Here is a 27,931-nt window from a genome sequence, read left to right as displayed (position 1 = left end):
AATAATTTAAAAACTACAATGAAAATGCTCCCAAACACCCGCTAACACCTAAATAACATAGCATTTTCAAACATGCCATTATTATTGCAAAAGAGACCTAATTGGCAAGTGCTAGGAATTTAAAAAAACAAAAAACAAAAGGAAGAGGAGAGAAGAAGACGAAAGAGAGAAAGAAAGCTACAGAACAATTTTCTCCGCTATACATCATAAAGCACACGAAATAACCCTAGTGCAACATACAAAATTCTAACACAAGTAATCTGCTCAAAGTTGGAAGCTCAAACAAGCAATGAAACACCAGTGAATTAGGAAGAGATTTCTCCTACTTCATATGATATCCCAGATATTTCATGTTAGTAGGCTCATGGCGGGAGGGTGTCAACCTAAAATTTTCCCCTGGAGATATGTGAAGCCTTACCCGCATCCAGCCATAGATTAATATCAAAAAGGGTTAAAAAAAGAGAGAGAGAGCATACATCGTATTCTCAAATAGCTTGGTTTCATAGTTGACACTGTGATTAAAGCATGAAATCTCTCAACACCTCATCCTTCCATTACTGCAAACCACAAGTTACACACAAAGAGGCTCCAAGAAACCAAAGCACCACAAATAGGAAGAAGAAATGAGCGTGGAGGAATAAGAGTGGAGGCCTGCATAAATACCCCAGTCACTCTACATATTAGTTATGTCTCTATTTTGAGCAGAGAATTGAGGGATGTGCTATTGAATCGTTGAGCAAAGCCTCGGATCACAAGCACGATGACATCCCGTAAATGTCGGGAGGGGACCATCAGGTCTACTTCATTCTCACTATCCACAACAATCCTAAGCCGATGTTGATCATTTCGGAAAAGATCCACCTGCAAATTCTTTTAGCCTTAGCTTTTCTGTATTACTGAGATAGCAAGGAGAAGTGTATGAAGCTAAAACTCAGTGCAAAAACTGTTTTTGTCATGTGGGAAGAGGGCAACATAAAATGAGATGCATCACCTAGAATCAGTTTTTTTTTTTTTTTAATAGGGGCAATTTTTTAAATATTTTTTTACCATAATAAAGTGTTTCTAAATTTATTTACCAAACTGCGGTACTTTGAAGCACGTAGATTCTACCTCGACAATCCATGTCATCTTTTTTTTTCCTAAGATATTAATAAAAATAATACAATGAACATTACGTTAGACTAGTTGATTTTGTTTGTAACCTAGGTTTTTATATACATGACTAGGTAATCATCTTGTTTTAAACAACAGAACTTTTACACACACACACACACTGCTTCCAGATCTTGGATTCCCAGCCCTCATACTTCCCAAACATGTTTTTTGTCCCTTAGCTTGTGCTTGAATTCCAGTAACCTTAACATAAACATGGAAACATTTTTTTTTTTTTTTTTGCATTAAAAAATTATTCTCTCTTGCTTCCATCTATCATTCAGTGCCGGAATTCCTAACAATCCTTATAACCGAAAGTCCCTACATGAACTTTAGATATAGAACCACATACCTTCAAAGCTATCCCATCATTAACTTCCTTAGTACTCTACAGGCCTACGCAGTCTTTAACTAAATCTTCTAGTAGACATCCAAAAGCACACGAGTATCAAGATCAACAAGGGTGGATGAATTTCCAAGATACCATTTATTTTATTAACACATTATTAGTTATTGAAAGAAAAAAATGATATGGCAAGGTGAGCCCTACATGACAAAGTTATCTTGGATTAGGTTAGAAGTACCCTATTTTGATAAATAACAAGAAGAAAGTATGGTTTATTGGAAAAAAACCTCCACCTGAAATGGTTGTATCCTATCATCTGCAAAACGTGTGGAGATGCAATCTATATATTGCATCTATAATCTGTACCCAATTTGACTGAATGAAAAACTTAAATGAATTCCTCCTTCAAACCATGATAGCGAACAAGTTTGGAACAATACTGTGTGCCACGGAACAAACTAAGCAGGATGTAACAAAACTAATGAAGTTTTGACACAAACTCACATGAAAGGGAGGAGCATAACTTCCACGAATTTCAGTTGTTGGAAATGAAGTCTTAGAACCTGGCTTCACAACTTTCACTCGTTTTCTATTAACTTCTAGTATTCTTCTCTCAAGACTACCCTCTCCTAGAATCTGCAATATTAACAATGACATTAAAATGCTAGTTTATTTTTTACCATTCTCAACTTTAATAACAAAATTGCAATGAAATGGAGAGACCTTTTTTGGAGAACAGTCTTTGTTAAATAATACCTGTATTCAAAGACTTGCAGTCAGTTCAGGAACCATGTAGTAAAAGAAGTGTGTGTGTGTGTGTGTGTGTGTAAGAGAACTGCTTTGCACAGTTGAGACTATTGCAACTGTCCACTTCAAGTGCTCCTTTCATGATGAGCAATAATATATTTGATCAAAACCAAACAATAATAGTAAACATGGTAATTCAGGCAATGCCCCTTTTTTTCTCTCACAGAGAACGACCTCCCCACCCCAACCCCCCGCCAACAAAAAAAAGTTGTCCAGATTTCATCCTCCTGTCTTTCTCCCCTCAAATTAAAAGAGTTCTAGCACATGAGATGTGTGGCATAACTTAAAATGCACCTTTACAAAGCCTTTGCAACTCAACAGTAAAGAGGGAGAAAAATCTCCAATAAAAGAACATAGTATACAAGAAACTCTTGAGATACTATTCTTTTCATGAAGTTAACCCGTCCTTAGATACATGTTTTACCAAATGCAGAAGTGTAGATGTACAAGAAACGCAGCAACAATCGACTAGTTTAGAAGGAATTAAATTCAGCATAATACTCAAAATATACACACCTCAAATTTCACAGATCCAAGTTCAAGCTTCTGCTTAACTTCTTTTAAAACATCAGGCTCTGAAAGTTAGTCATGTCAAAATTAGAAAAATAGAAGACAGACTATCACAGAATTGAGAGATTATACAGATGTGAGAAAAAATATAAGCAAAACAATGGTATGACATGGACAGGAAACACCACACAGAAAGTTTGTCATAGGTTTCGCTCTTGGAGTGGGACAAAAGAATTGGCAAGTCAAATCTTGTCTGGTCATAAATCAAATTCAATGCACACATCTCATTTCTTGATCAATACATTATTTCAGTATCTTAAAGCTTGCAGCAATTTATCCCTGGAGGACCGCTCAGTTAAGACTAGCCATTTCTACTTGGAGTACTTAAGTCCAGGCAATGGGAGGGACAGTGGATTTAAGGATGTGAGAGGGACACTTCCTATGGTGTAGTCCAAAGCCTTCAGACCTCTTGTTCAAAATAAAAAAGTTTTCTTTTTTTAATTCAGCAATGACTAGAACAAGCCACAACCTAGCAGGTTTCAGTTAAACTTTGGTCACAATTTCATGGCACATGATTGATATGCCAGGGAACAAATCAGAAATTTTATGAGATGGGTGTCCAGCTGAGTTCAACCAGTTTTTTTTTTTGTTAATTAAGGCACTTTCTAAATCTTTCTCCGAAAGAGCAAGGCACGTCAATTTTGTTTTCTAACAAATTTAGAAGAGTATCTATATATCTATCTATCTATCTATATTAAATCTCAAGCTTTTGGATAAGCTTTAAGTATTTATCCTCAATTCTGGTGCTCCAATGTAGGATATGTAAGTAACTTTTTATTTTTTTAATTGATAATAATATGAAGATTAATAACAAATTAGTATTTAAATAAATATCAAGTTAATTATTATTATTATTATTATTAGTAAACACAAACTCCTATAACAATGATAATTCTACTAATCAGTTGCCTATTTAGAATCTCCTTAAAAACATGGAAAAATAGCTATATGTGCATATAATATTCTCTACTTATGACATTTTTCTCAATGCCACTTCCTCTCTTTTCCTTCACAAGTCTAAAGATTGATTGTTATTGCTCTTGATGTTTACTATGAGAAACAGAATAATTTCATATGAAATAGTTTTCCATCAATCATAATAAAAATAAATCTAAGCCATCCTAAAAATTAAGCCTAGATATAGCCAGAACCAAATCCTAGATTCAACAAACCTAAGGCTTCCTATTTTCCTTTCTCCTCAAAATTTCATTAGAGTATATAGTCAAATAGTTAATCAGACATTGTTTCACACATACGCTAGTATTTTTTTGGTCATGCATTGTTCCACGGTTCCTTCTAAGGTTTAGGCTAGAATCAGAAGAATTATACGACTGAAAAAATTCAAATCTCGCTGAACCTGTATAAGTGACCTGGAATATATATATATATATATTATCAAAAATAACTTGCTTACACGGTTAAAATAAATAGTGTGAAAAGGAAAGAATAAGTAGCAGATGGAATTCGTGGTTACCAACTGCAGTTGCCTCTGTTGAGGCAGACACAGGTTGCCCCTCAACACCATCTTCTCTCACAGGAGTATAAATTGCCACCAACCTGTACCCCACATCATCCACATTAGCTTCGTACATCCTTCCCACCTCCCCTACAAGATCAAATAATTTTTCAAGTCAAATACATGTTTACGTCAATATCATCACTTGTACTCAAGTGGAACCCAAAACCAGTAATGTAACTAAACAAAAGAGAATATTGTCTACGAACATGTTTATGATGAGATTTTTGTTTGTGAGATTCCATCATTTTACTGAACAATTTAATGCTTTTTCAGCTGTCATACCTGGAATGGAAATCAAATCAGGACTACCAACCATCGATCTAAGCCATTGAATTCTACTTTTTCCTTCTTTTCCTCCACTGTAAACGCCTCGAACAGCATATAAATTGGTGTGAAAACCTCTTCCCTCAATCTCCAACTTAGCTATTCTAGGTATCCCTAAAATCAAACAATAATTCAGTAACTTAAACAACAAATACTTCATAATCCAAAATATAAGAATGCAATCAAGTTTTTAGCATGCAGAGAACATAGCCAACAGCAGTACAATCAAATCTTAGCAAAGAAAACATCAACAAGAAAAAAAGACCAGAAACTTTCACCAGTAAAGATCTGGCATTGAAAATTTAGAATTATATCCAGCTTACATGTGACAAAAATCCAAGAAAAACTACTTGTAAAACCAAGAAAGATATAAAAAGACATAAAAGGTTCACGAGTGAATGCTTTACAAAATAACAGGATAGTTTGAATTTTGAAATACACACACACACACACATATATATATATGATAGTATTTCACTTTTAATTAAACACAGAGATAGATGAATAACATTACTTTTACAGCGTTTGAATTAAGCGATAGCACTTTAACCTGAATAGAAAGACATCCAAGCATGTTGAAATAATTGCAATATATATATATATATATATATATATATATATATATATGTGTGATTTATAGTCAATTCTTGTAGACATTCACTACCTAGCCAAAACTGTCAAAAAAGTACAATTGGAGCAATTAAATCAAGAAATTGGATTGTGTTGCTTAAAATTCACAAGCAATCAGAATAAGCACGTACCCGCATCTCATGGAGTGATAACATAAGTTTGAAATCAAATCAATGACAAGAGATTAAAAATTAAAATTATTTCCACTGACTAAGAAAAAACATAGTTTCAAGTCAAGTGATTGCACTTCAAACCTGGCAATACAGGACCAATCTCAGCATATGCTGGCTCACTTGACCTTCCAAAGACATCAGTCACAACACATTCACATTTGAAGCATCTACCAATGTCCTCTAGCCGCAACTTGTAAGAGCAGGAGCGTTGTGCAGGCAAGTGCTCAAAAGAGTTGCTATCCCCTGACACTGATGAGCAGAACCTGCAGCATCTGTGTCAAATACGAGAATGACAATAGACAAGGACCTATGATGAAATTCAAAAGACTAGAAACATTTGTGACTTCATTGCATAAATGCCAAATTCTGAAACAGAAACCAGCCATCAATTGTTATGCAAGCCATTTCACAAATAACCAGAAATTATGCCATAGCAATTTTGGCAGCTATTTACGTAGATTCCCAACAGAAATAACTTGATTCAAACATGTCTAGATAAGAATTTTGGTTCCAATAAAAAGAAAAATCGAATTAGATTCATGTTGCTCATGTAAGTTGAACACGTTTAAAACACTTCAATTGTATTTACCATTCATAAAAATCCAACTTTTATTGATTATTGTTAGAAGTTTAAAACACTTCTATGATTTTTTCTATATTTTTGCTTATGATTTAGAGAAAAAATGCCTAACAGTAAGGGTTATTGTTAGAATAACTAAAATCATAGAAGAAAAACTCTGATAAGAGAATTTAGCATTTCACCATTGATATCTGACTTCTTTCTTGTACTTGCTCCAAACACATTGCTGGGTTTCACTCTTTGGGATCACTTCAACAGCAGTAAGTACATCACCTTCGATTGCCTTGCCAGTGAGAGAAACCATCTCCACTTTTGGAAGTTCTGGGGAAAATAGGCAAAATATAGTTTAATTTGCATGATGCTCCCAATGAGATGAAGCCACAATGCAGTATCCAAGAGAGCATAATATAATAATGTTCAGCAACCATGTCAATATCAGCAATAGAGTGGAAGAGAAGAATGTCATTCTACAAGGAAAGTAAATAATCAAAGATGGGGGACATGATTAGGGAAAAAGGCAGCTGTATATCAACAGAGCTCCAGATAGGATACTAAGGTTCCACTTGCCTACAAAAGAGAACTAGAGGCCTTATTCACCAAAATTACTTTGAACTAAGAACTTTATAAGTATTTTTGGGAAGATGAATGACTTAAGCACATGGATTACTCTTGCAAGGGTTTAGGAGCTAGTCCTGCCTTTCTCATAGATTTTTGTCTAGATTAATTCATTATTCCATTTAGCAAAATAATAATCATAATAATAATTCACGAGAAACCAGAGCTCGTGAAATTAGCAAGACAATTGATTTTACTATGTATAAAAGTTGGGTTCTGTATTGTTACCATCAAAAGTTTTTGAACAACAATAGTGATAAATCTTGATTGTCATTACAAGTTGAATCACAAATTTGTAATGGTCTTGCCGAGAACAAGAGCAAGGTTTGAAGGATACTAAGTTACACCTACTCCTAAGAAAGCAAGCAAGGAATGAAAAAGTAGAAATGTAAAAGAAAAGGTATTATGATGTTTTTTCCACTCATAAATTGTTAATATTATGGAGTATCTTATTTTGATAGAATCAAATTTTATTGAAATATTATTTTCCAATTACTTCAATCAAAATTAATTCAAATAGAGCAAGAAGTATATAAAAATTGAAATTTTCAAAATTTTAATTACTCTTATATTTTTTGAAATAAATATTCAATTGGAGGATATTATTTGGAAACATAAAAATAAAATTCTTTAACAAGGAAAAAAAATGTAGTATGAGTGAATTGTTTTCAAAGAAAATAAATTTGATGCTAGATAATAATTAAAAAAAAGAGATAGAGACAAAAAGAAGATTGTCAATTAACTATATTTTATAGATTATCAACATTTAATATTATCATTTGTAAAGAATATAATTTGCGGCATCTTGGTCTATGTGATAAAGGTAAATTATAAAGTGGGATCAACAAACTATGAAGTGTGAATAACATTTTTGTGGACCCCCTTTATAATGACCCTCAATGCAAGTAGTATTCTCGTGAAAACCGGAACTCAAGCAACATAGAAATTAACGAACTCAAGCAAATGCGATCCATGCTTTTTCTAATTAAATTAAGGATAAAATCCAAACTTTTAACAATATGCAACATTCATATTTCCCAACTCAAATTAGAAATAGATTCCAAAGGATATAATCTCCCCATTTTCTAATTTAGATCAAAGTACAAATCCTTGACGTGTATCTTTTTCTAGACTTCACCAACTTTTCTAGCTAGGTCGGAGTTTAGGTCGATTGAATTAAATCCATTCAGAGTACACTTTCACAAATGATATATTCAATGATAGTACTCATCTAAAAAAGTGAGTACTACAAGATGATGATAGCACAGGGCAAAGGCTAAAGCCTGCTTATTGAAGGTTGTTGTTCAAGAACAGTAAATTCTCTATTTTTCTACAATAAACTCCATGTAATTGAGTTTAAAAAATATCAGAAGAGCACAACACCATATATCTAGGAGACTCACTCCCTTAAATTTACAATTTATTTTTGGAGACTTCTCATTCTTTTACACAAAAAAACAGGGAAATTGAGACAATATTAACCCTTGTTAACTATAATATAATATAACCAACCTTCATTTTCTATGTAGTGTTTGAAAAGCAACATAAAATTTTGAGGGAAAATTTGCAGCATTTTGATCTACAAGAAAACAGAATCAACACAACAACACAACTAAAGAGTTGGGGAACACATGAACTAGTAATAAGGTCAGCAATTCCAACTTAGTCAACATCTGCAGTAAAAAATGTGCTCACAATTTACCAAGTAAATGCAAAATGATGTTACCCATTCTTTCCCAAAATACACACCTGGGAGAACAAGGCCAGTTGGCTCAGACAACTTAAGCTCACCGACAACTGAATCTGAACGAACAGGTGTGTATCTAAGAAAAACAGTGAGACACATAAGGATATACTGTTATATAGGCTTAATAACCAAAGGAATATTGGAAAAGTGTTATAGAGTAAATATTCAAAGGTTTGGCACATCAATAAATAATTAGTTTAAACTTTAAAGCACTTTCTGCCAGCAGATACCATGGTTAAAAAAAAAAAAAAACAGTTACCCAAACAATAAACGGCAATTGTAATCTGAATCTGTGACCTCATAAGTTCTATAGGTTGCTCCCTCAATAAGAATGATAGCTCCATCGTTTGTCTCTCTATACCAGCTGAAGAGGCTCAATCCCTCATGCCCACCGAAATACTTTCCTTCTCCAGCATAAACACCCGAAGGCAGCTTCTTCACATGAACATTAGAAACTACCGGAAGAGCTGCCATGTGATATCAATTTCACATGTTAAAGAGCAAAATTTAAGGAAAAGAACTAAATAAAAGCAACATCTTGGCATAACTTGGGCCAGAGCATGGATTGGTATAATGAATGGAGTGTATGTAATTCAAAATTTAATCAATTGTACTACAGTTCAAAAGGTAGCCAAAATATGGTAGGTTCATCACATGATTAACAGAAAACCAAAATGCATGCACCTGTGATGAAATTTATGGAAGGTCTATGACTATCTGTAACCTTGCATAAAAAGGTAGGTATTTGTGTTGACCATTGTCAAGGAACATATGAATTTAAAAGTATGAATGAGTACCAGGGTTAACTGGAGAGTTGGAAATTGAGACCAAAGGCTTTCCACACTTGCCATCTGCACGAGTAGGCAGCCAGTACAGAGCCAAATAAGCTCCCACATCTTCAATTGATGGAGTATATGCCCTACCACGAGTGCACATTAATCTCAGAAATTTATGGTTAATATGGGTCTAACATTCTCAATTCTTGGAACCAAGTGTATTATATATGTACTTACAGGGTTTTACCACATATAAGAACATGATCACCAGCATTTGCTATATCCAACAATTCAGATTTATTTAGCTTGTTCCTTGTTCGGAACCAAATATACTCTCCAGCACCTTCCTGTCCACCAAAGTATGTTTTTTGCGGGGTAACTTCCTTGTCCTCGTAGCAAGAAGGAATCACAAGTTCCAATCCCACTGGATCAGCTGTTTAAAAATATTAACATAGAAGATATATATTTGAGTACAATAGCATTTTTATAGAATGACAAAATTGCTAAAAAGAATCGGTACTGAAAACACTAAAATATCAAATTAGATTCAGTAACTTAAATCAGGAATGTAATGAAGCAGCATGCCCAAGTTAGAGGACAGAGGCTAAAGATACATTAATAAAAAGCAAAGACACTTACAATTTTTTTGTATATATTTCAAATGCCCTTTATTGTATCAAAACGTTAATAAGGATAGGTGAAGTCGCAATACAAGAACAAAGAAGTGAACTACAATCCAAGCAGTGTATGCCATTGAAAACCAATAAGAACTAATTTGTTACGAACCTTGGCTTTGAAAGAAGTGGTTGCAGCAAAAGATTGGTTATAGCATAACATTGGCTTGAAATTAGCATGTGAATTGAAATTAGCTGATTCAGTTAGTAGCAATTAGGAAGGTAGTTACAGGAAGTTAGAGGCAAGTCAGTTAGCTTCAATATATAAATAAGACTGTATGAGATTAGTGAGGGCAGGCAATGAATGAAGTAACAATTTATGTATCAACTCTTCTCTTCTTCTTTTCCCTTATTCCTTTCTAGTAGTAACTTGTTAAGGTTGAAGCCTAACAATTGGTATCGGAGCTGTAAGATTCAATCAAGATGGTGAAAAATCACAAATTGAAAAATGTTAAAGAACATTGCAAGAGGTTGGATGAAAGAATGCAAGGCCTTCACGATGAATTTCATGAATCAATGGCTGATCAACAAAGCAAGTGGCAAGAACAATGGGTGGAGCGAAACAAGAGAACTGATCAGATCAGTTTGCAGATTGAAACATTATCAAATTAGTTCCAATCGTTTTTTGCTACTCCGATAGTAGGAAGAGAAGTTGGTGTATGATAACAACCAACTCAATATGTATGCCCTTCCAAAGCTTTCCATCAAAAGCACCTTTCCAATGTTAATTTATACTCATGCAAGTAAAAATTAATGTAGAACGTATATGCCTTCTTGAGAATTATGAATTGCCCTTTATGTACCCTACATATCATGCAAACATGGCAACAATAATTTATAATAACCCCATGGTCCCCAACTCAAACTCAGTCCATGAGTCCTTGCAAAGCTTTCCCTCAAGATTAGCTTTTCCAAAACTAATTTAGATCACAAAGTAAAAATTTGATGTAAGGATGCAGCCCTTTTAGAGAATTATATACCATCCCCTTATGTAATCTAATTATCAAGCAATCATAACAGCAATTTGGGCAGTCCAATCAGGTCCAAAGATCCTTTTTAGATGAACAAAAACTGCAAGTATTTTTATTTTATTGTAGGCAATAATTTCAAAGATGTTGAAGTCCATATATAGATTATAGACGTGTCTTGTAAATCCTAAATTATGAAAGTATGACTCACCAGGTGCAATCACATTAGATAATATGGTCTGAGAGCTTCCTTTTGCACCATCTTTGCGAATTGGAGTGTAAACAAGTTCAATGTGTTTACCGACATCCTTTAAAGTCAAATCAAGAAACTCTGCAATATGTTAAAAAGATATTTAAGTATATAGTGAGTGATTTCAAGAAGACAAATCAAATTGGTAAAAAAAAAAACATGTTCAGTATTGCTCGACAAAAACTTACCATCTTCACTTAATTTCTCCTTGATATCACCACTTTTCACTCTAAACCATTCGTGGAAGCAGTTCCCCCTCTCTCTGAAATACAGAAAAGACTTTAATTTTAGACAGCTATTAGGTGAGACCTCAAGATATAATTTGTATTATTCTTTAATACATCCTCTCAGATGAAAACCTTTTAAGTTTGAAACTTGCACAGACTCACCACTACTTTTTGTTTAATTTTATCAAATAAAATGGAAGTAGTGAGATTTAAACTCATGATTGCTTGGTGAACAAGGTTTTGAGATCATATCAAAGAACTATCTTAACTCAAAAGCATAAGTTGTTAGATAAGATCCTAAGATATGATTTATATTACTCTCTAACAAATACAAATAGGTTGCTAATGTCAATAAAAAGAAGGACAAATTATTCACTAGAAGTCTCACCCTCCACTGTAAGATGCAACAAAGCTCAAACGTTGTCCTTCCAACATTGATCCTAGAAACTCCAATGATTGGCAATTTGGAGGACCTGCACAAGATTTTAAAGATAGAATCACAAAACTAGACCTTGTTGAGTCAATTATTACACTCATGACATTCAGTAGTAAATAGGATTAGAGTGGGGAGGAACATTAAACCTAAAAACTAAATACTTTACAAGTTTATAAAAATGCTGCCAAAAAAAAAGGGTGCAACAACGGAAATAAATCCCACACCAGGTATAATAGGTCCCATCTGTTCAGAAAGTACTATAGGACCACGGGCCCAGTCACTTCTCACAGGCTCACAAGAAACCGAGACAAAGCAGCTAATGTCATCAACTAAAAGCACGTATGATGCAGTAGTGGCACCTCGAATTTCAATTTGAGTGCCATCTGAACTAGTCTGCAAAACAATAGCTTGGTGAATGAAGCATACAGCAGTCGACAATCAGATCTAGCAGAAAAATGCCAATTCTACCATGACGTGATGTTCCTCCTTTTTGCTACACAATGTCGCGTGGAAATATGGTAATTTCCCTTCAAATATGAGAAATTTACAAAGTTCATACATGCATGAAGAAATAAGTACCCGAAACCAACGGAAAACCGAATTCCCCTCTTGCCCTCCCCAATATTTTTTGTCAACAGTTAGCATAGTTCCTTCAATAGCAGTTCCAACTATTTGTAGAGAAAGCAGTCTTGGACTTCCTAATCATCAAAGAAAACTTGGCTTAAGGAAATAAGTTTGAAAAAGAAACAATAAATCAGTTTAAACATAAGTCTTGGCTAGTATTCTCAACGGATAATTAAATCCATAGAACTAGAACCAAAAGAAACTAACATACCTTCAATACAATTTTCTTAAAATTCAAAATTTTATCTTTAACCTCATTTCCCAGCTTAAACTTTTAAGTTAAATTATTTTTAATATGGTATTGGAGTTCATTTGACCTAAATATCAAGAATTCAAATCCTAGTAACTCCATTTATTTACAGATTAATTTCAACAAAAAGTAGTAGCGGAATTGTGCTTAAATGCCAATAAACTTTGAGAGAGTGCAGGGTAAGAAATAAAAATAAACCATTGGCCTTCACCTAAAAACTTTAGTTTTATTGCTAATGGAAAAACTTCACTGAATAATTCTGATTTACATATTGTGATTTACATTAATTGCAAAATTATTCTGCTTAATCTTCTTGGTTCACAGACTTGGACAAAGCATGCAAAATTGTCAAAACCTGAGACAAGAAACTTACCTGGTCGAACACGTTCTACCCCCATGCAAGTTCTTGGCTCGCCTACTATTCCATCATCACGAACTGGAACGCACTGAAAAGATATAAATTTACCAATTGCATCTCTAGTAACACGACATTGAAGAACTCCAGAACCCTCGAGTATCAAGGATCCGGTATCACTTTCAAACTGAAAATTTCAAACAACAGTTAAAGTCAGTATAAGTGTAATTCTTGAGGGAAAAAATGAATCAAACACGCTCAGTAATTTTATAATTTACAACTAAAAAAAAACAGAAGACAAAAGGCTCAACTCATTATAACAACGTTTCTAAATAAAAGGATAATTGTGTGGAATGGCGCAAAAGAATCCAAATAGCTAACCACAACTAGTTTGGGATTAAGGCTCAATTGTTGTTGTTACTAAATAAAGGGATACTTAAATTTTCTTAAAACAGACGAAGCAATAAAATGGATTTAAAGAAATAATAAATTAAAAAAAAAAAGCAAAGAAAGCAAACAAGAGACAAGAAAATCATTTAGTACATAAAACCTGATAACGTTACAAGATACATATTCCAGAACACATAAGCACAAAAACAAAACAAAAATGAACACCAGTAATTGAAGCATGGTTCGCTCAGACTCAAATGGTTAAATTTCAAATATCTTAGATATTTTTCTAGAGATGCAAAAAAGACTACTGAAAATTTGTATCGCAAATAGCACATAGTTAAAAACAAAACAAAAAAATGCTACACCTTGCAAAATGAGCTGTAAACCTACAAGCTGGGTAGAAAAAAAAACCTATAACCAGCTTCAGAAAAGCCTTGTGAAACCTCTAATGCCCATTCTTCTAGTAAGCAATGCAATCCACACAACATGGAAAAAATAAATAGCTACATTTGTTTTCTGAAAATAATAAAAATACCAGCCAGTCAATATGAATAAAGAAAAATTTGAAATTCTACCAAGGCTGCAACATGTAAATATGCACATACTAAGGGATACATATAGGTATAGCTGTAGATAATAAAAAAAAAATTAATGGGATAATTCAATTTTGGGTGTTTGAACTTATTTGATTTTCACAATTGAGTGTCCAATTTTTAATTTTGTTCAAATAGGTGTTCAATCTTTTTATAAATGCTAGATTTTGGAAGGAAATTTTCTAATTTATATATATTTAATAATTTTTTAATTCATACATATTTAATAATTTTTTTTTTTTAATTTCCAGTTAGGTTTTAGAGGAAATTTTCCCTCCCATTTACTTGCTGATGTGGCATCTCGTTAATGACATCATCCCTAATGGTATCTTAAATGGCGGTGTTCGTGTCATCACTTAACAAATGTATCAACATTTGACTAACATACATCTCCGAAATAAAATGAATGGACACCTATTTGAACAAAATTAAAGATCAAAAATTTAATTGTAAAAATCAGCTAAGTTCTTTTTTTTCTTTTAATTGATGAATGATTCCATTTTGGTTTATATGTAAGAATACATTAAAGGAAATAAAAGAAGGATATCATGAAGTGATTTTCCTACATGGGTACGAGATCATCAAATACAAGAATGATTTCAGTTGCATTATTACGAAAGCAACTTCTCTTATATGCTAAAGTTCTTCTAGCAAGCATGTTAACAAAACTTCAAGCTCATCTAATCATCATTAGGAACACAGGTCCAAACAAGTGAAAAAGAAATCAACATTACAAAAACAATTGACTTGTACCTCACATGGTTTAGATTTAAGTGTTTACCTCATGAAGATACCAATTATATTCACTTTTTCCTTCATGACCACCTACATAGCCATATGATGCCGTCAATAGTCCACCTTCAATGTAGTCGCCCGAAATTGATAAGAAATTTAGGCTTGGAGGAAGAGCTGAAAGAAGTGAATAAATTATATGTAGTAGATGTTAATTTCGAAACAGAACTTTAACTTGTATCAAATCAATATTCAACATTCTTTCACAGGACAGAGGAAAGAGATTTACTTACTCTCAACTGCTTTTTCTGATATAGCATATGCTGGTTCTCCAGATTCACCATCTGGAGTCATAGGAGTATATTTCGCAACAATGTAATAGCCAACTGCTCCTAAGGGTATGCGGAATGCCTAAATTAAGGCAAAAGTTCAACTATAATCATGTAAAAAATAAAGCCAAAAAAGACACTGATTCATTATTTATGTGCGCATATACAGGCATATAGATTTACCCACCTTTGCAATTTTTGCAGTGCTCAATGCATCTAGACTATTCTCACCATCCAACGTCGAAGAACTAGTTTTAAACCACTGAACTCTGCTAGAACTTTCAGTTCCTCCAGTAACAGTTCCAGTTACAGTGACCTTACTGTTTTCTCGTAAATGACCAATTATCTTCACATTCTTTACTTTTGGAGGAGCTGAAATCAGAAAAAAGAAAACCATCACTACGAATATGGAAGTTAGAACCTTTATGCAACATTATAAACTGCAAAAACATAACAAAGATACCCACAACAAAATACTGTAAAAAATATTACTAGCAATGGAAGAAAATTATTATACATGGAACTTCATTAAAGCTAATTCACATTGTAACGTTGTTATCAAGAATAGAATCTAGAGAACCATACCATACTCAAAGAGTATATACTTACCAAGGACACTTATCAAGAACTACTCGTACATTTGTATTGAACTATGCTGAGACATTGATTAGTTCCCATTTTCACGAGTAAAAGTGAATCTACTTTTTTATATTTATTTGAACTAGCACTTTTGCTTCAGTTATGTTGAATTAGGGTACCACAGACTGAAAGAGGTCCAAAATTGAATTTATTCTAGAAAAAGACCCATTACTTGCCAACTGATATGAACTTCAGATCTATCAGACATTTTTCACTAAGAATGAATGACCAACCCACCCCCCAGCAGAAGAAAACAATAAAAATAATCATGACAAAATTTGTGAGCATCATTTCAATCTACCTCGCTTCACTGGGAGAGACAATATTGTAACAGATTCCCCTTCCTGTCCTGCAAAGAGTGCAAATTATTATGCTAAGTTTTTTAATATAATCTATTACAAATCCAGATGATGAGCAAACATGTTTGTTATATCTTCAACAACAAAAAAGGTAGTGGACCTACCTTCAAAATTAATGGGTGAATACACAAAAGCTAAGCGTCCCCCAACATCCTCATTGGTCAAAGCATACTCAGATGTACCAGTTGATATGGATACAAAATCTCTAGGAATAGAAAAAACAGCCAAGAAGATTGAAATAACCTCTACCAAAAAAACAAAACTTGAAATGAAACCGCGGTGCATCCCTTAGAATACACAGAAACAATCCAAACCCAAGTTGAAACAGACAAGGAGGAAAGAAGGCTTTGGATATGAAATGCTATGGGCATAAAACCAACTGAAGTGTAAGCTCTTACGACAAGAATAAAATACAACATCAAGAGAATAAGAATAGCAGAGTAGAGTATGAAATAATAAGTACACTTACCCAGTGTTCTTATTCTCACGTAACCATTCAAACTTGCTAGGACCTTCTTTCCCCCCAAAGTAATTCCCAACTCCTTTCACGATATTTCCTTCAACAACATCTCCAATAATTCGAACATTACTGACTGATGGAGGAGCTATCACAATGAAACATAACATAATCTTTTAGTATCCAACGCCATACTATTTGCATTTAAAAATAAATGGAGAAACTATTTAGCAATTATAGATATGACTACTCAAGAGAGTCAAAAGTCAGAGGATGAGGATGAGATCAAGCATTCTGTGTTTTCTATGAAATTCTAAATAAATTCTCAAGTCAACTGTTTGAAGCTAGAGGAATCACTTCCATTATTGAACTAATTATAATTGTTGAGCATAAAAAAAGTTGGTAATGCAAAATATCAGAATATTTCATCACTCTTGATTCGAAAAGTACGATTTTCAGGTCCATTCAATGAATTTGAATAAATGAGAGAATACTCCCTCGTACTAAGTGTACCTACATTAAGCAAGGAGATATGTATCTGAAATGGAAAGTTTGAAATGATTTTTATTTCATAAAGAAAGTTCACATGCACCAATAAAAACTCTCAGAACAAAGAATATCAATTCTCATGGATGCCAAAAATAGTTGACCAAAGGAAACTCATTTTGATTAAATTCAATATACGTCTTGGAGTGGGTCAATCTTTTATCTTAGGATATTTCTTTGGGATCCTCCCCTGGTAAGGGAACCGAGCATCTATTCAAATAGGGAATTTATAAAAATCTAGAATTAAAAAAAGAAAAGAAAAGAACAAGAACAAGAACAAGAAGAGAAAACAGAAAGCACCTAACTAATCAAAAACTATATCCCTACACACCTGCTTTAACAAAATCAGTATATTTATAGTGAGGTTCCCCTTTGGCTCCTTCTTCTGTGACTGGTGTGTACATAAAAACCACACTTGAATCAATGTCATCTAGAGTTAAACGATACCCCTCATCTTCTGCTCCAGCAATAACCGTCGGGCTGCTATTCCATCTTCTCCTCAGCCAACTGAAAAATGGAAATAGTATACTTAAATTGCATATTTTGACTTTGGGTATGTATGTCCTGCAACCATGTTATCAACCTTACCTTGCAACACCTTTCCCCGGAGTCCCCCCACACCATGCAATCTCAGCATAGCCTTTGACAACATTTCCTTCCACCAACTCTCCTTGCACTTCAAGGTTCACAACCTTTGGAATTCCATTTCCTTAAGGTGGAAAAGTGAGGTAGAAAGACAGTATGATGCGAGTTACATGGTCGAAGAAAAGATTGAAAAAACGTTAGATTAAAGGAAAAGTTATCATGTATTTTATACCATACTCTTTCTGACTGAGAATAACAGAACCTACAATTTCTCAAATGTTTGCATGTATGTTTGTCTGTTTCTGCATTTTTAAAAGGGCTTCTCTATAGCATATGCGATGCCACTTTGATGTGAATCAACAAGTACAAATTACAAAATTATCCAGATAAAAATAAATAACATCATGTTAATAAATTGGAAGCTAAATTAACATGCAATTTATCCAATATCAACCATCCATTTACAAAGAAAATAGGAACAAAACATACCAGGTGAAACTTGTGAAGATATGGCAAAAACAGGAGGATACTTTATTTCTCCCATTATGGGAGTACATTCCACTTTCAGAAATTTACCGATGTCTTCATGCTTTGGCCAGTATACCTGGTCATCATATGATGTTATCAGCATGGCAAAAAATGAAGATGTCTGCTCAAAAGTTCATTATATGGCAGGAATCAATTACCTCTCCAGTGGCATCAGGGATAGCAGAAAAGCTTGAAAGTGCTCTTTCTTCCACAAACCATTGATACTTTAAGACTAACTGTGGATCGGCACTTAGATTGTTGTCTTGAACAAAAACAAAGTGGCAGTGGCAAGCGTCTTCTTCAAAAGGTTGATCTACCAACGCATCTTTGAGCAGATAGCCTGGAGGGAAATGCTCTTTCCATTGCTCATATAGAAAGCAAAAAGTTGAATCTGTTCAGCAGACCACAGTTCAATTCAAAAAGTTTCATAAAGGAACCTTCATGAATTGGCATGATCAACAATAAATACTAGTTGCAAGATAGCTTCACACGTCACAGCAGCCTAATATTCACATAGTGTTATGTAGCATGGCAGTGGAGATCCACAAAGTCACCCTTGCTTATGTTGCCTTATAGCTTGGTATATGTTTCATAGTCTTTAGAGGTCCAGCTATGTCCTCAACGTGAACACATTAACTATGTATTAATTCTGATTACATTGCCTGCTCAGTAGCCTTTGCAAAGCAATCAAAGAATCAAAACAAGAGCTAGATAGAGGTGTTAATCAGACATAAGTTCTTTTATGCTTGATTTTGTGACAGTGAGGCAGACATAGTGAAGGATTGCTCAGCATGTTGATACAAATATAATACAACAATGAGTGGACTGGTCTTTGTTGTGTAAAGTAACAGCCACATTTGTCAATTGCCTTCTGTTGCTTAACATGTGTGTCAGATAAGTGCTTAAGGAGTTGGAGCAAGAAGCTGTGAAATTTATTGCAGGTATAATTGAGGTGGGCATGAATGCATGGTGAGAGGTATTGTTCCCATATAGGGAAGCAAAAGATGTTTGGCATTGTATCATATCAGCTACTTTCTGTTCCTCTGATGAAACACCACGAAAGAGCATTTAAGGGAAATTTATCATCTCTCACCTATTTGAATGCCATTTGTTTCAATACCATGCACTATTGACATGTGGAACAGTCTTTTGTTAGCGGGGAATATTACTGAATCCTTATTGAATATTTATTTTGTTTGGAAATTCACATGTGATGAAGGTGGAATGAAGTACCATGGCATGTACCTAATTGAACCTAGAAATATTGATTACCCCTTTCATAACTAATTTAAAAGATCCCGTTTACTTTTATTCATCATGTACAAATTCATGGGGCATGCACAACGCACATGAGTTAGCACGTCCACATTCAGGTAATAAGCCCTTAGGTTATTGATTTCAGAGCCATGCACTTCATCATTGCTGTGATTAAGCATTCGGTCATGGAGAAAGAAGATAGGAGAATCAGAGCAGAGATGATAGGAGAATCAGAGCAGAGATGATAGGAGAATCAGAGCAGAGATGATAGAAGAAAGGAGGAGAGAAAAAGCACATAGAAAGGAAAGAAACCAAGAAGTAAAAGGAGAACAGGGAGCTTTTATATGAACAACAAACTCTAAGGCAACCTCAAAAGAATGGTAAAAACAAAAAACAAAACCAAAACCAAAACCATCTAATAGGTGATTGAATAAAAAAAATTAGCTAGCAAATAGAAAATAATATAAAAATTCTAATATCCAACAAAAAACACATGCAATTAATTAATAAAACTATGCAAACCTAGCTAGTTGTCCATTAGATATCTCGTGAAGTTGATACTTGCATACAACATATGTGTGCAGTATGAAAAATCACCCTCCTATAACAAATTAAGCACAATAAAATGATTATAGTGCATAAAAATCAAGTATCTAACATAGGGGGTTCTCCCCTGATCCAGACAAAATCAACATCAATAGAGATGTGATGATTATTTGATGTAGTGTCTGAAGTCCCAACCATGCACCAACAAAGAATGTTTTGCAAAATACATACCTGCTGCTTTCTCAGGGCGACAAAGCTCCCAACCATATCTAATGCACAACGCTGTGCATGCTGGGTAACGTTTTGCAATTGCAACCTCTTCTCGGGAAAGATCTATCAGAATTTCCAAGTTTAGAAGACAATGAAGAAAAGTAACAAAGTATCTTCAAAGCAAGAAAACCTAATAAAGTAAAAACCCTATTTTAAGGCGGAGAAAAAAATAAGAAACAAAGGAAATTGAAAGCAAATGCAGATGCATGTTCTGTATATGAAGAACAAATATATCATTCAATGTTGTATAAAGGCATTTGAAATATGACACAGAATACCTCTATCATTAAACTTTTTCAAGGTAGGACCAACAAGCAAAATTGAGGCTGCTTCTAAATGGGGCATCTTAAGTATAGGATTCTCCTCCACTCGCAAATGCTGCAACACAACACAATATTGAGAATGTTACATATGTACTCTTGCTTGTGGGTTTAAGAAAATGAGCAACATGTTTCCATTCATCTGTCATCAATGCATCAAATCTTTCTCCAACTCTTATACCACTGGAAAATAAATATGAGTGTTCAGAAGATAAAGAAAAATATATATATATTAACTGCATTTCGATCTTTAAGAATTCAGACATTGATGGCAGAAAGCTGAAAAAAAATGAAAATATTTTAGTAATTTCTACCACTCTCAAGTCAAAATACCACTGCAAAAGATTCCATGACAGTCCATAACCCTAGGCATTGTCATCTCACCATATTAACCTTAAATATTCTTAAACATGAGGAATTATTTTTTTTAACGAAGTAAAAGATAAAGAAATCTTAACAATGAAAATGATATACCTCCAATCATCCAATATTTATTCACATTGCACAAGAAAGCCTTGAGACAAACTCGTGAATAGTTGCAAAATACTTCATGATTTCTAAACCTTAGTGTGAAATATTCATGAGTGATTTAAAGCATTATCTCTGTCAAGCAAGAGAATCATATCAATTTTTCTGTCAAACAAACTTACTTGTGTCAGTATTAATCAATTAATTGCACTCTGAAACTAGCTACAGTTGTATGAACCCAAACAAAACTACATGGAAGGAAACAGAAGGATTGGCAAGGCAGTAAAGAATGTGAAAAAACAAGACCATTTTAGCAACCCTGTCTCATGCTCCAAAAGTTAAAAGAACAGAATTAGAATACTTAAAACTAACCTCAAGGACTGGTAGATGTGGGAAGCTCTTCAGAGTTGTTATTTTGTTTTTGCTGGCAGCTAATACCTAGAGAGAAAAAAAACAAGTGAAAAAGTTGAAGAAAATGATTCAATCATGACTTTGTAATATGCTGGAGGATTGTTAGACAACATGCACACCTGTAGTCGAGGTTGGCCAGCCATTGACAGAGACCTTAACTTATTTTGAGCAACCGAAAGAAACTTGAAATAAAAAGAAAGATATCAAACCACTGATTACTTTGAGTGCAGACATAGAAGTCCATTGTAAATCATGAATTACAATAGCTGAGCAGCAAGACTTAAACAATTTAAAGGCTTACCTCCAGGTTAGGAAGCTGAGGAAGGCTTACAAGTGACGTGATTTGATTCCCAGCAAGATAGAGTTGCTGCAGGTAATAGATATTTCATCACCTTATTAAATGAACCATCACAGTCTATAGTATATCTAATCATGAAACTTAAGAGATGAATGGACATGAGAAACAAACCTGAAGGGCCTGGCAATTCTCAAGAGGTTCAAACTCAGGCCCCTTGAACTCATTGAAACTCAAATCAAGGACCTGCAAAAGCAGCATTGCCTATCAGTAACTAAGCTACTTTTATTTGCAAAAAGACATGTCTAATGCAGAACTTTGGCAAGTTTTGAATTTTGCTAATTCAAAAGTTGTATGCACAGAAAATGGCCATGTAGTGTTGTAATAAGAAATGGAATCATGATGAAACATGAAACACACCTTCACACGCTTCAGTATCTCAATTCCTTCCAATGTATGAAGGAGATTGTCTCTGAGATAAACAAACTGTCAAACAGGAGTTTCAGTTAAACATTCTCTGTCACTAAGGTTAGCAAATATAAGCACCAATGCATCCAGATAGTGCATGTTTACCTCTAGATTTTGTGTTAAGTTCAACCCACTCGCATTAAGACTACGAACTTTGTGTCCCCTAAGATCCAATCTCTGAAGCAACAAAAAAAAATCGCAAAGAAATTGGCAAGGACCAAAAAAAGTGGGGAAAAGGAAAAATAAGCAACCATAGTCAAACTTGTTGTGAAGCACGCATTGAATCATTAAAAGCATGCCTAATGCTCATAGATTCTAGAGTTCTCAATGTCATTCAGCCACATTACACCACTATTTCACACGAATATTTACTGAACCTTTAGAACAAAGACATAAACACAATTATCTGACTAATTGATATCTCAAAGAGCAATGGCATTAATGCAAACAAATCATACATAGTTTTTCATACAACTGATGTGGCAATTACTTTTTTTCAAGTTTAACCAATCATCTAATGTTTATGTGATCCACAGTTCACCATTTATCACTTGCCAATATGTTTGCATGGAGTTTTAAAATGATCTGTTCGTATGCATAGCATTTTCCTATCTCAAAAACATTTTACAAATTAAAATTTTACATGTAAATCTTTTTCACTGAAATATTTTACATTGAAGATATGTTTCAATGAGATTGAAATAGCTGGATGAAACTGTAATAGCTGGATGAAACTGTAAGTGGAAAATTATAGGTTGATTATTCTTCATATGACATATAATAGAACTTAATGAATTGAAAATATTTTCTTGCAATTGAACTAAGCATATAGGCTGTCGATGAAACATTTTACCTTGGTCAAGTTTTTGTAAAATATGTTACACAAAAGAAACAAAATAAAATCCAGAAAATGGTAAATTTTTTACAACAACAAAAAAAAAACACCCTAAAGTTTTTTCTAACAATACATGAAACAACTCCAGTTTCGTATGATTAAAAAAAAAACATTAAAGAAACAATATTCGAACGTCACACAATTATTCAGCCTCTGGCATCACTATGCCCCTATGTGTTTTGAACTGTTTATTAAAAGAACAGCCAAAGATGGTTGTTTCTTTTTCCACTAAAGAACTGTAACCAGTCCATTTTCTACAAATTTACACTTTTATTTCTTCTCAAAATCCATTCTCAAGATTACTATGACTATCAAGACTTTAGAATATTGTGAAGAAGCATTTATAAACCAAGAAAGGAGATTGGAGTTCTGTAGTGTATTTGCCTTTAATAGCAACCTGCAGCTATGAAATACAGTGTGTTTTCAGTTTCCCTTATCTTTTCGGGATACAAGGGGCACTACTAAGATAATGTTGGTTAATAATCATAATTATCGAACAGAAATGCCTCACCTCCAATCCTAAACGCATATTTAACACCTTAGAATATAACAACAGCATTGTCATAACGTCAAAAGAATAATTCCAGCTCATAACTTGAAAGGAAATTCAACAGTTATGCCTGGACAGGCATCTAAAAATGAAACCTGGGTGATTAATTCTTATGTCTGTTGAACAAAATTCACAATTGATGATTCCAGTTTTTTTTATTTTTTGCACTTCTGTTCAGCTAAAAATACAAAAAGATGGCGGTGCATTTCTTCACTGAGAAAAGAGAAAAAATGAAGTAAAAAAGTAGACATAAGAAAATGGGTTGACTCGTTTCTGGAACTAATTCACATGTGATCGATTTTCATATAATAGAATACTGGATCAAGCATGTTGATTTCCTATCAAAATAATAGAATACAAAATGAAAAAAAAAAAATGTCTCTGTCTCCAAATATGATACAGGATAAATGTGACAGAGAAGATTCAAACTAAATCAAGTTTGAATTTGAACTTAAAATATTTGCTGAATAATATTACAAGATCAGGTATATTTTTCAAACTGTACATCAGAATAAATTGAAATTTTACAGAAAAATATTAGACACATGGAATTATATTCTAGTAAATTTTCAAGTCAAATAAAATTCAAAAACATATTATTTTAGAGGGTTGAAGTTACTAGACAAATCTTGTTAAATCTGTCAGACTAGATTTTTGTATATTGTTTGGGACATATCTGGAGCTACAGCTAAAATATTTCTACAATTCAAGTTAGTCTAGAAACTAAACATCTCAAACTTTTCAACCATATATAGTATGCCTATTAATTCATCCAGACGAGAGAGAACGATATATTTATAGTTAGGACTGAAAATCCGTTCAAAATGCGCGAAAATTAAAGATTCAGGCTATGTAGAAGAATTTTAGCATGAAAACTTTATTTTTATTATCATATTTTATTTATTTATTTAATATTTAATAATTATTTTTAATTTGAGTTTATTCTGGTTTATTAGACATTGTTTAAGGATTTATTTCATTATTAAACTTATATTAAATAATTACAAGTTTAGGCTCACTAACTTGTAATTCAAAAGAAATTCATTAGGGTTAGTTACAAGAAACTATATTATATTTTTTTAGCTGCAAATTTAAGCAAGAAATTGAAAAATAAATACAAGTGTTTTTTTTTTGTTTATTTATGGTAAAATAATTTCTCTGCAGGAACATATATTAACTAATTTTGTAATATTATTCGTACATAAGATTGTTAGATATAAGATTATCTTTTAATTCAAGTTTTTTTAAAATATTTTTAATTTTTAAATATAAAATTATTTTTAGATTAAGATTATATTAAACTTAATTAACTTTTAGCTTTCATATTGTTATTGCACTTTATTGAGGGTTGCTTGAGATTTACATGATAGACAATGGATGCCTTTTTCATTTTATTTTCTTTTGAGAGTGATAGTAATAGTATGCTTACCACATCATCTCCAGCTTTATTAATCTCCACCTGTGGAAGAATAATGAAGCGAGAATCCCGGCTTTCAGGAGTACCTGCTCTTCTCCGACCAGACAAATTAGAACTCCTGTCCAGAGAAATTGACAGGGAACCGGCTCTCAAACCACTGGAACTGGAAGGGGAGCGAGCAGATGGTGAAGAAAGCTTAGAAATTGTCTTCCTGCTCATGCTACTGCCAGTACTGTCCAGTGATGAAGAAGTAAGTCTTCTCGAAGAAGAAGAAGAAGAGACCGACAATGCTGGCTTAACTGAAGATTTCTTGACTGTCTCTGGCTTACGTACACCCGACCCAATTGATGTTCTCAAGCTCTTATCCATGGGAACTGACTTCCTAGCCTCGGAAACACTACTAGTTCGAATCGTGGGTTTTGCGGAAGGCAAGGAACTCCTTCTAAGCTGTGGAAGGGACTGTTTCACTGGATCTGAAACAGCATTCGTCTTTCCGCCAGAACCTGTAGTAGTATTTTGGAGTTTCGTTGCAGAGACGGATAGCTTCTCAGGAGCCCCTCCAGTGCTGTTTCTTCTTGTGACTGGAACTGAACTGGTTTTGCGGGAGGATGCAGTTGTGGTGGTCACATTTGAAATTGAATCCGAAGTGTTCTTCGGTTTACTCCTCTTTGGTGCCGAGAGATTTGAGGTGGCTGAAATGGTAGGTTTCGTGGTTTTGGAAACCTTCATGGAAGTTTCCACTGAGCTAACAGAGGACTGCTGCTTCTGTCTCTCTGAAGTCGGGGCCTTTCTAGCCCCCTCGTCACCTAGTGGTTCCTCCATTTTTAAGCTAAACAAGCCTGCTTCTCAATTAACCACCACAACAACAAGGCATCATACTGTAAGAATGATCGAATTTAATTTATATAAAAATAAAAAAAACACACAACATGGATTAAGAAACTACTATTAAGACCCCGGAAAGGAAAGGAAAACAAAAGGCAATGAATTATTGATTGGTTTTGTATTGGGTTGTTGAGAAAATGTCAAAAAGTAAGCAAATTAAAAAAGAAACAACTACGTTAGGAGAAAATCACAAATTTCAGGCAAAACCTGCTGTCATGCCATTATTTGTTTCGGTTAAGGAGTCATTTTCACTCCTCTTTAAAATAATAACGCAATATTCCCACACCAAAAAAAAAACACCGACAAAGAGAACTCAAAGACAAACTAGAAACTTACATGCTAAAAGCGAAGAAGAAGATAAAGCGAAACATGTATCCTTGGATTCAAATGATGGAGCTTGGATCCAGAAACAAATGCAACTTCCTTAGCAAAACTCCAAGCTTCCTCTCCTCTCTGTGGATCCAAGTGGAAGGAATGTACAAAGCCAAACAAGTAGATCTAGCTAGTGAAGGAATTGCAGCTGCAGCGTTTCAAAAACATGGAGTGGAGTGCTTTACAAACCCCCCCACAACAAATGACGAATGCCTTCCTGCTTTTTCTTTTTGTGTCTTTTTTGTTCTTGAAAAAGTAGAATAAAGTAAGAGAGAGAAGAGGGAGGGGGGGGGAGAGATGGTTTATTTGTTTGAAAATGCGGGTATGTTTGGCTACTGCTGTTTGACGGTAGATCTTATGTTCTAATATCTCGTTTAGCATCCAACCGTGCCTTTTAGAATTTTTAATTTTTTTATTTTAAATTAATGTTTTTTATAATATGATAATATAAAAAATTAAAAAAATATTATTTTTATATATTTTTATATAAAAATCATTTTAAAAAATAACATCTACCTAACTCTTACCCAATCTCTCTTAATGAAAAGAAAAAATAATTGTGTTTATGACTAATAATTTCTCTTGAAATTATACCCATAAATGTAATTACACCGTTGCTCATGTGTGGTATTATAAAGCATTGAAAATTGATCAAATTAATTTTTTATATTTTTTTATTTTTAATATTAATACATTAAAATTATTAAAAAATATTAATTTGATAATTTTTCGAACTAAATATATTTTTAAAATGCACTCAAATATAATTTTAAATACAAAAACAAATAGTTTATAGTACTAAAATAAAAGTTCATTTGTTTCTGTATTTCAAAAATGTTCTTGAAAGATTTTAATTTTTTTATGTTAAATTAATTTTTTTATATTTTTAGATTATTTTAATATGTTGGTATTAAAAATAAATTTTAAAAAAATATATTATTTTAATATATTTATAAATAAAAAAAATAAAAAAATTAGCTGTTATGAAATAATAAACGTGTTCCAATAACAAAGCGTGTACCTATTTGTTTTGTACCATGAGCGTCGTTCTCATCTTATGCAAGAAGCGGAATCATTAACTCGTGAGTAGATGGGGTCCTGGTGTGTCTAATCTTTTGCTTTGGTGAGAATAAATTTATATGTTTGGCGGGGTAGTTATAGTTATTTTTTAAATAATTTTTTATTTTAAAATATATGTAAATAATATTTTTTTATGTTTTAAAAATTATTTTTAATATCAGTATATTAAAATGATTCAAAACATATAAAATATATTAAATTTTAATAAAAAAAATTTTAATTTTTTAAAAATATAGTTTGTAGCACGTTTCCAGACGGTTAGTCCTCTGTTAATCAAATTCAAGTGGTGACTAATTATTTAAATTTATTTTATGCATATTTGGGACAGCAATGTGTTAGCTCAGCTAAAACGAAAATTTTCTTCTCTACTAATGTTTTTCGAAAGTTAGCTCACGATATGTGTAGAGAAAATGGGTTTACTCGTAATTGGGCTCTAGTTAAATGTCCAATGGCCAATAAAGTCATGGTCTAATTATAAAAATGATATAGCTGGAAAAAGTATAACGGATTTGC

At 33.3% G+C, this 27,931-nt stretch overlaps 1 protein-coding gene across 3 annotated transcripts; it reads right to left on the bottom strand.

Moving 5' to 3' along the window:
* Positions 1–451: 451 nt before the first annotated feature.
* LOC7487513 (187-kDa microtubule-associated protein AIR9) lies at positions 452–26,640 on the bottom strand. 3 transcript variants are annotated; one of them, XM_052455927.1, is made up of 38 exons: positions 26,303–26,640; positions 25,094–25,926; positions 22,325–22,396; positions 22,172–22,237; positions 21,926–21,997; positions 21,758–21,823; positions 21,576–21,638; positions 21,418–21,483; positions 20,536–20,635; positions 20,219–20,320; positions 18,343–18,575; positions 18,146–18,260; positions 17,660–17,780; positions 17,403–17,578; positions 16,538–16,673; positions 16,173–16,273; positions 16,011–16,058; positions 15,258–15,442; positions 15,035–15,152; positions 14,791–14,918; positions 13,042–13,210; positions 12,374–12,492; positions 12,019–12,187; positions 11,747–11,831; positions 11,320–11,393; positions 11,093–11,212; positions 9,477–9,672; positions 9,261–9,382; positions 8,723–8,930; positions 8,466–8,539; positions 6,284–6,422; positions 5,603–5,784; positions 4,677–4,832; positions 4,350–4,481; positions 2,822–2,880; positions 2,222–2,254; positions 2,003–2,134; positions 452–861 (listed from the first exon to the last, which is right to left on the bottom strand). In XM_052455927.1, the coding sequence occupies exons 2-38, from the start codon at positions 25,901–25,903 to the stop codon at positions 685–687; spliced, it is 5,124 nt and encodes a 1,707-aa protein (XP_052311887.1). In that variant the 5' UTR covers positions 25,904–25,926; positions 26,303–26,640; the 3' UTR covers positions 452–684. The 3 variants fall into 3 exon arrangements, with proteins under 3 accessions (XP_052311887.1, XP_024457201.2, XP_002298837.4); XM_024601433.2 differs by having other exon boundaries at positions 25,094–25,923; XM_002298801.4 differs by having other exon boundaries at positions 25,094–25,920.
* Positions 26,641–27,931: the final 1,291 nt, after the last annotated feature.

Source organism: Populus trichocarpa, chromosome 1, assembly GCF_000002775.5.
Source record: "Populus trichocarpa isolate Nisqually-1 chromosome 1, P.trichocarpa_v4.1, whole genome shotgun sequence".
Classification (NCBI taxonomy): Eukaryota; Viridiplantae; Streptophyta; class Magnoliopsida; order Malpighiales; family Salicaceae; genus Populus; species Populus trichocarpa.
The sequence above is the reverse complement of the archived record's forward strand: the minus strand, read 5'-3'. Positions and strand labels throughout refer to the sequence as shown.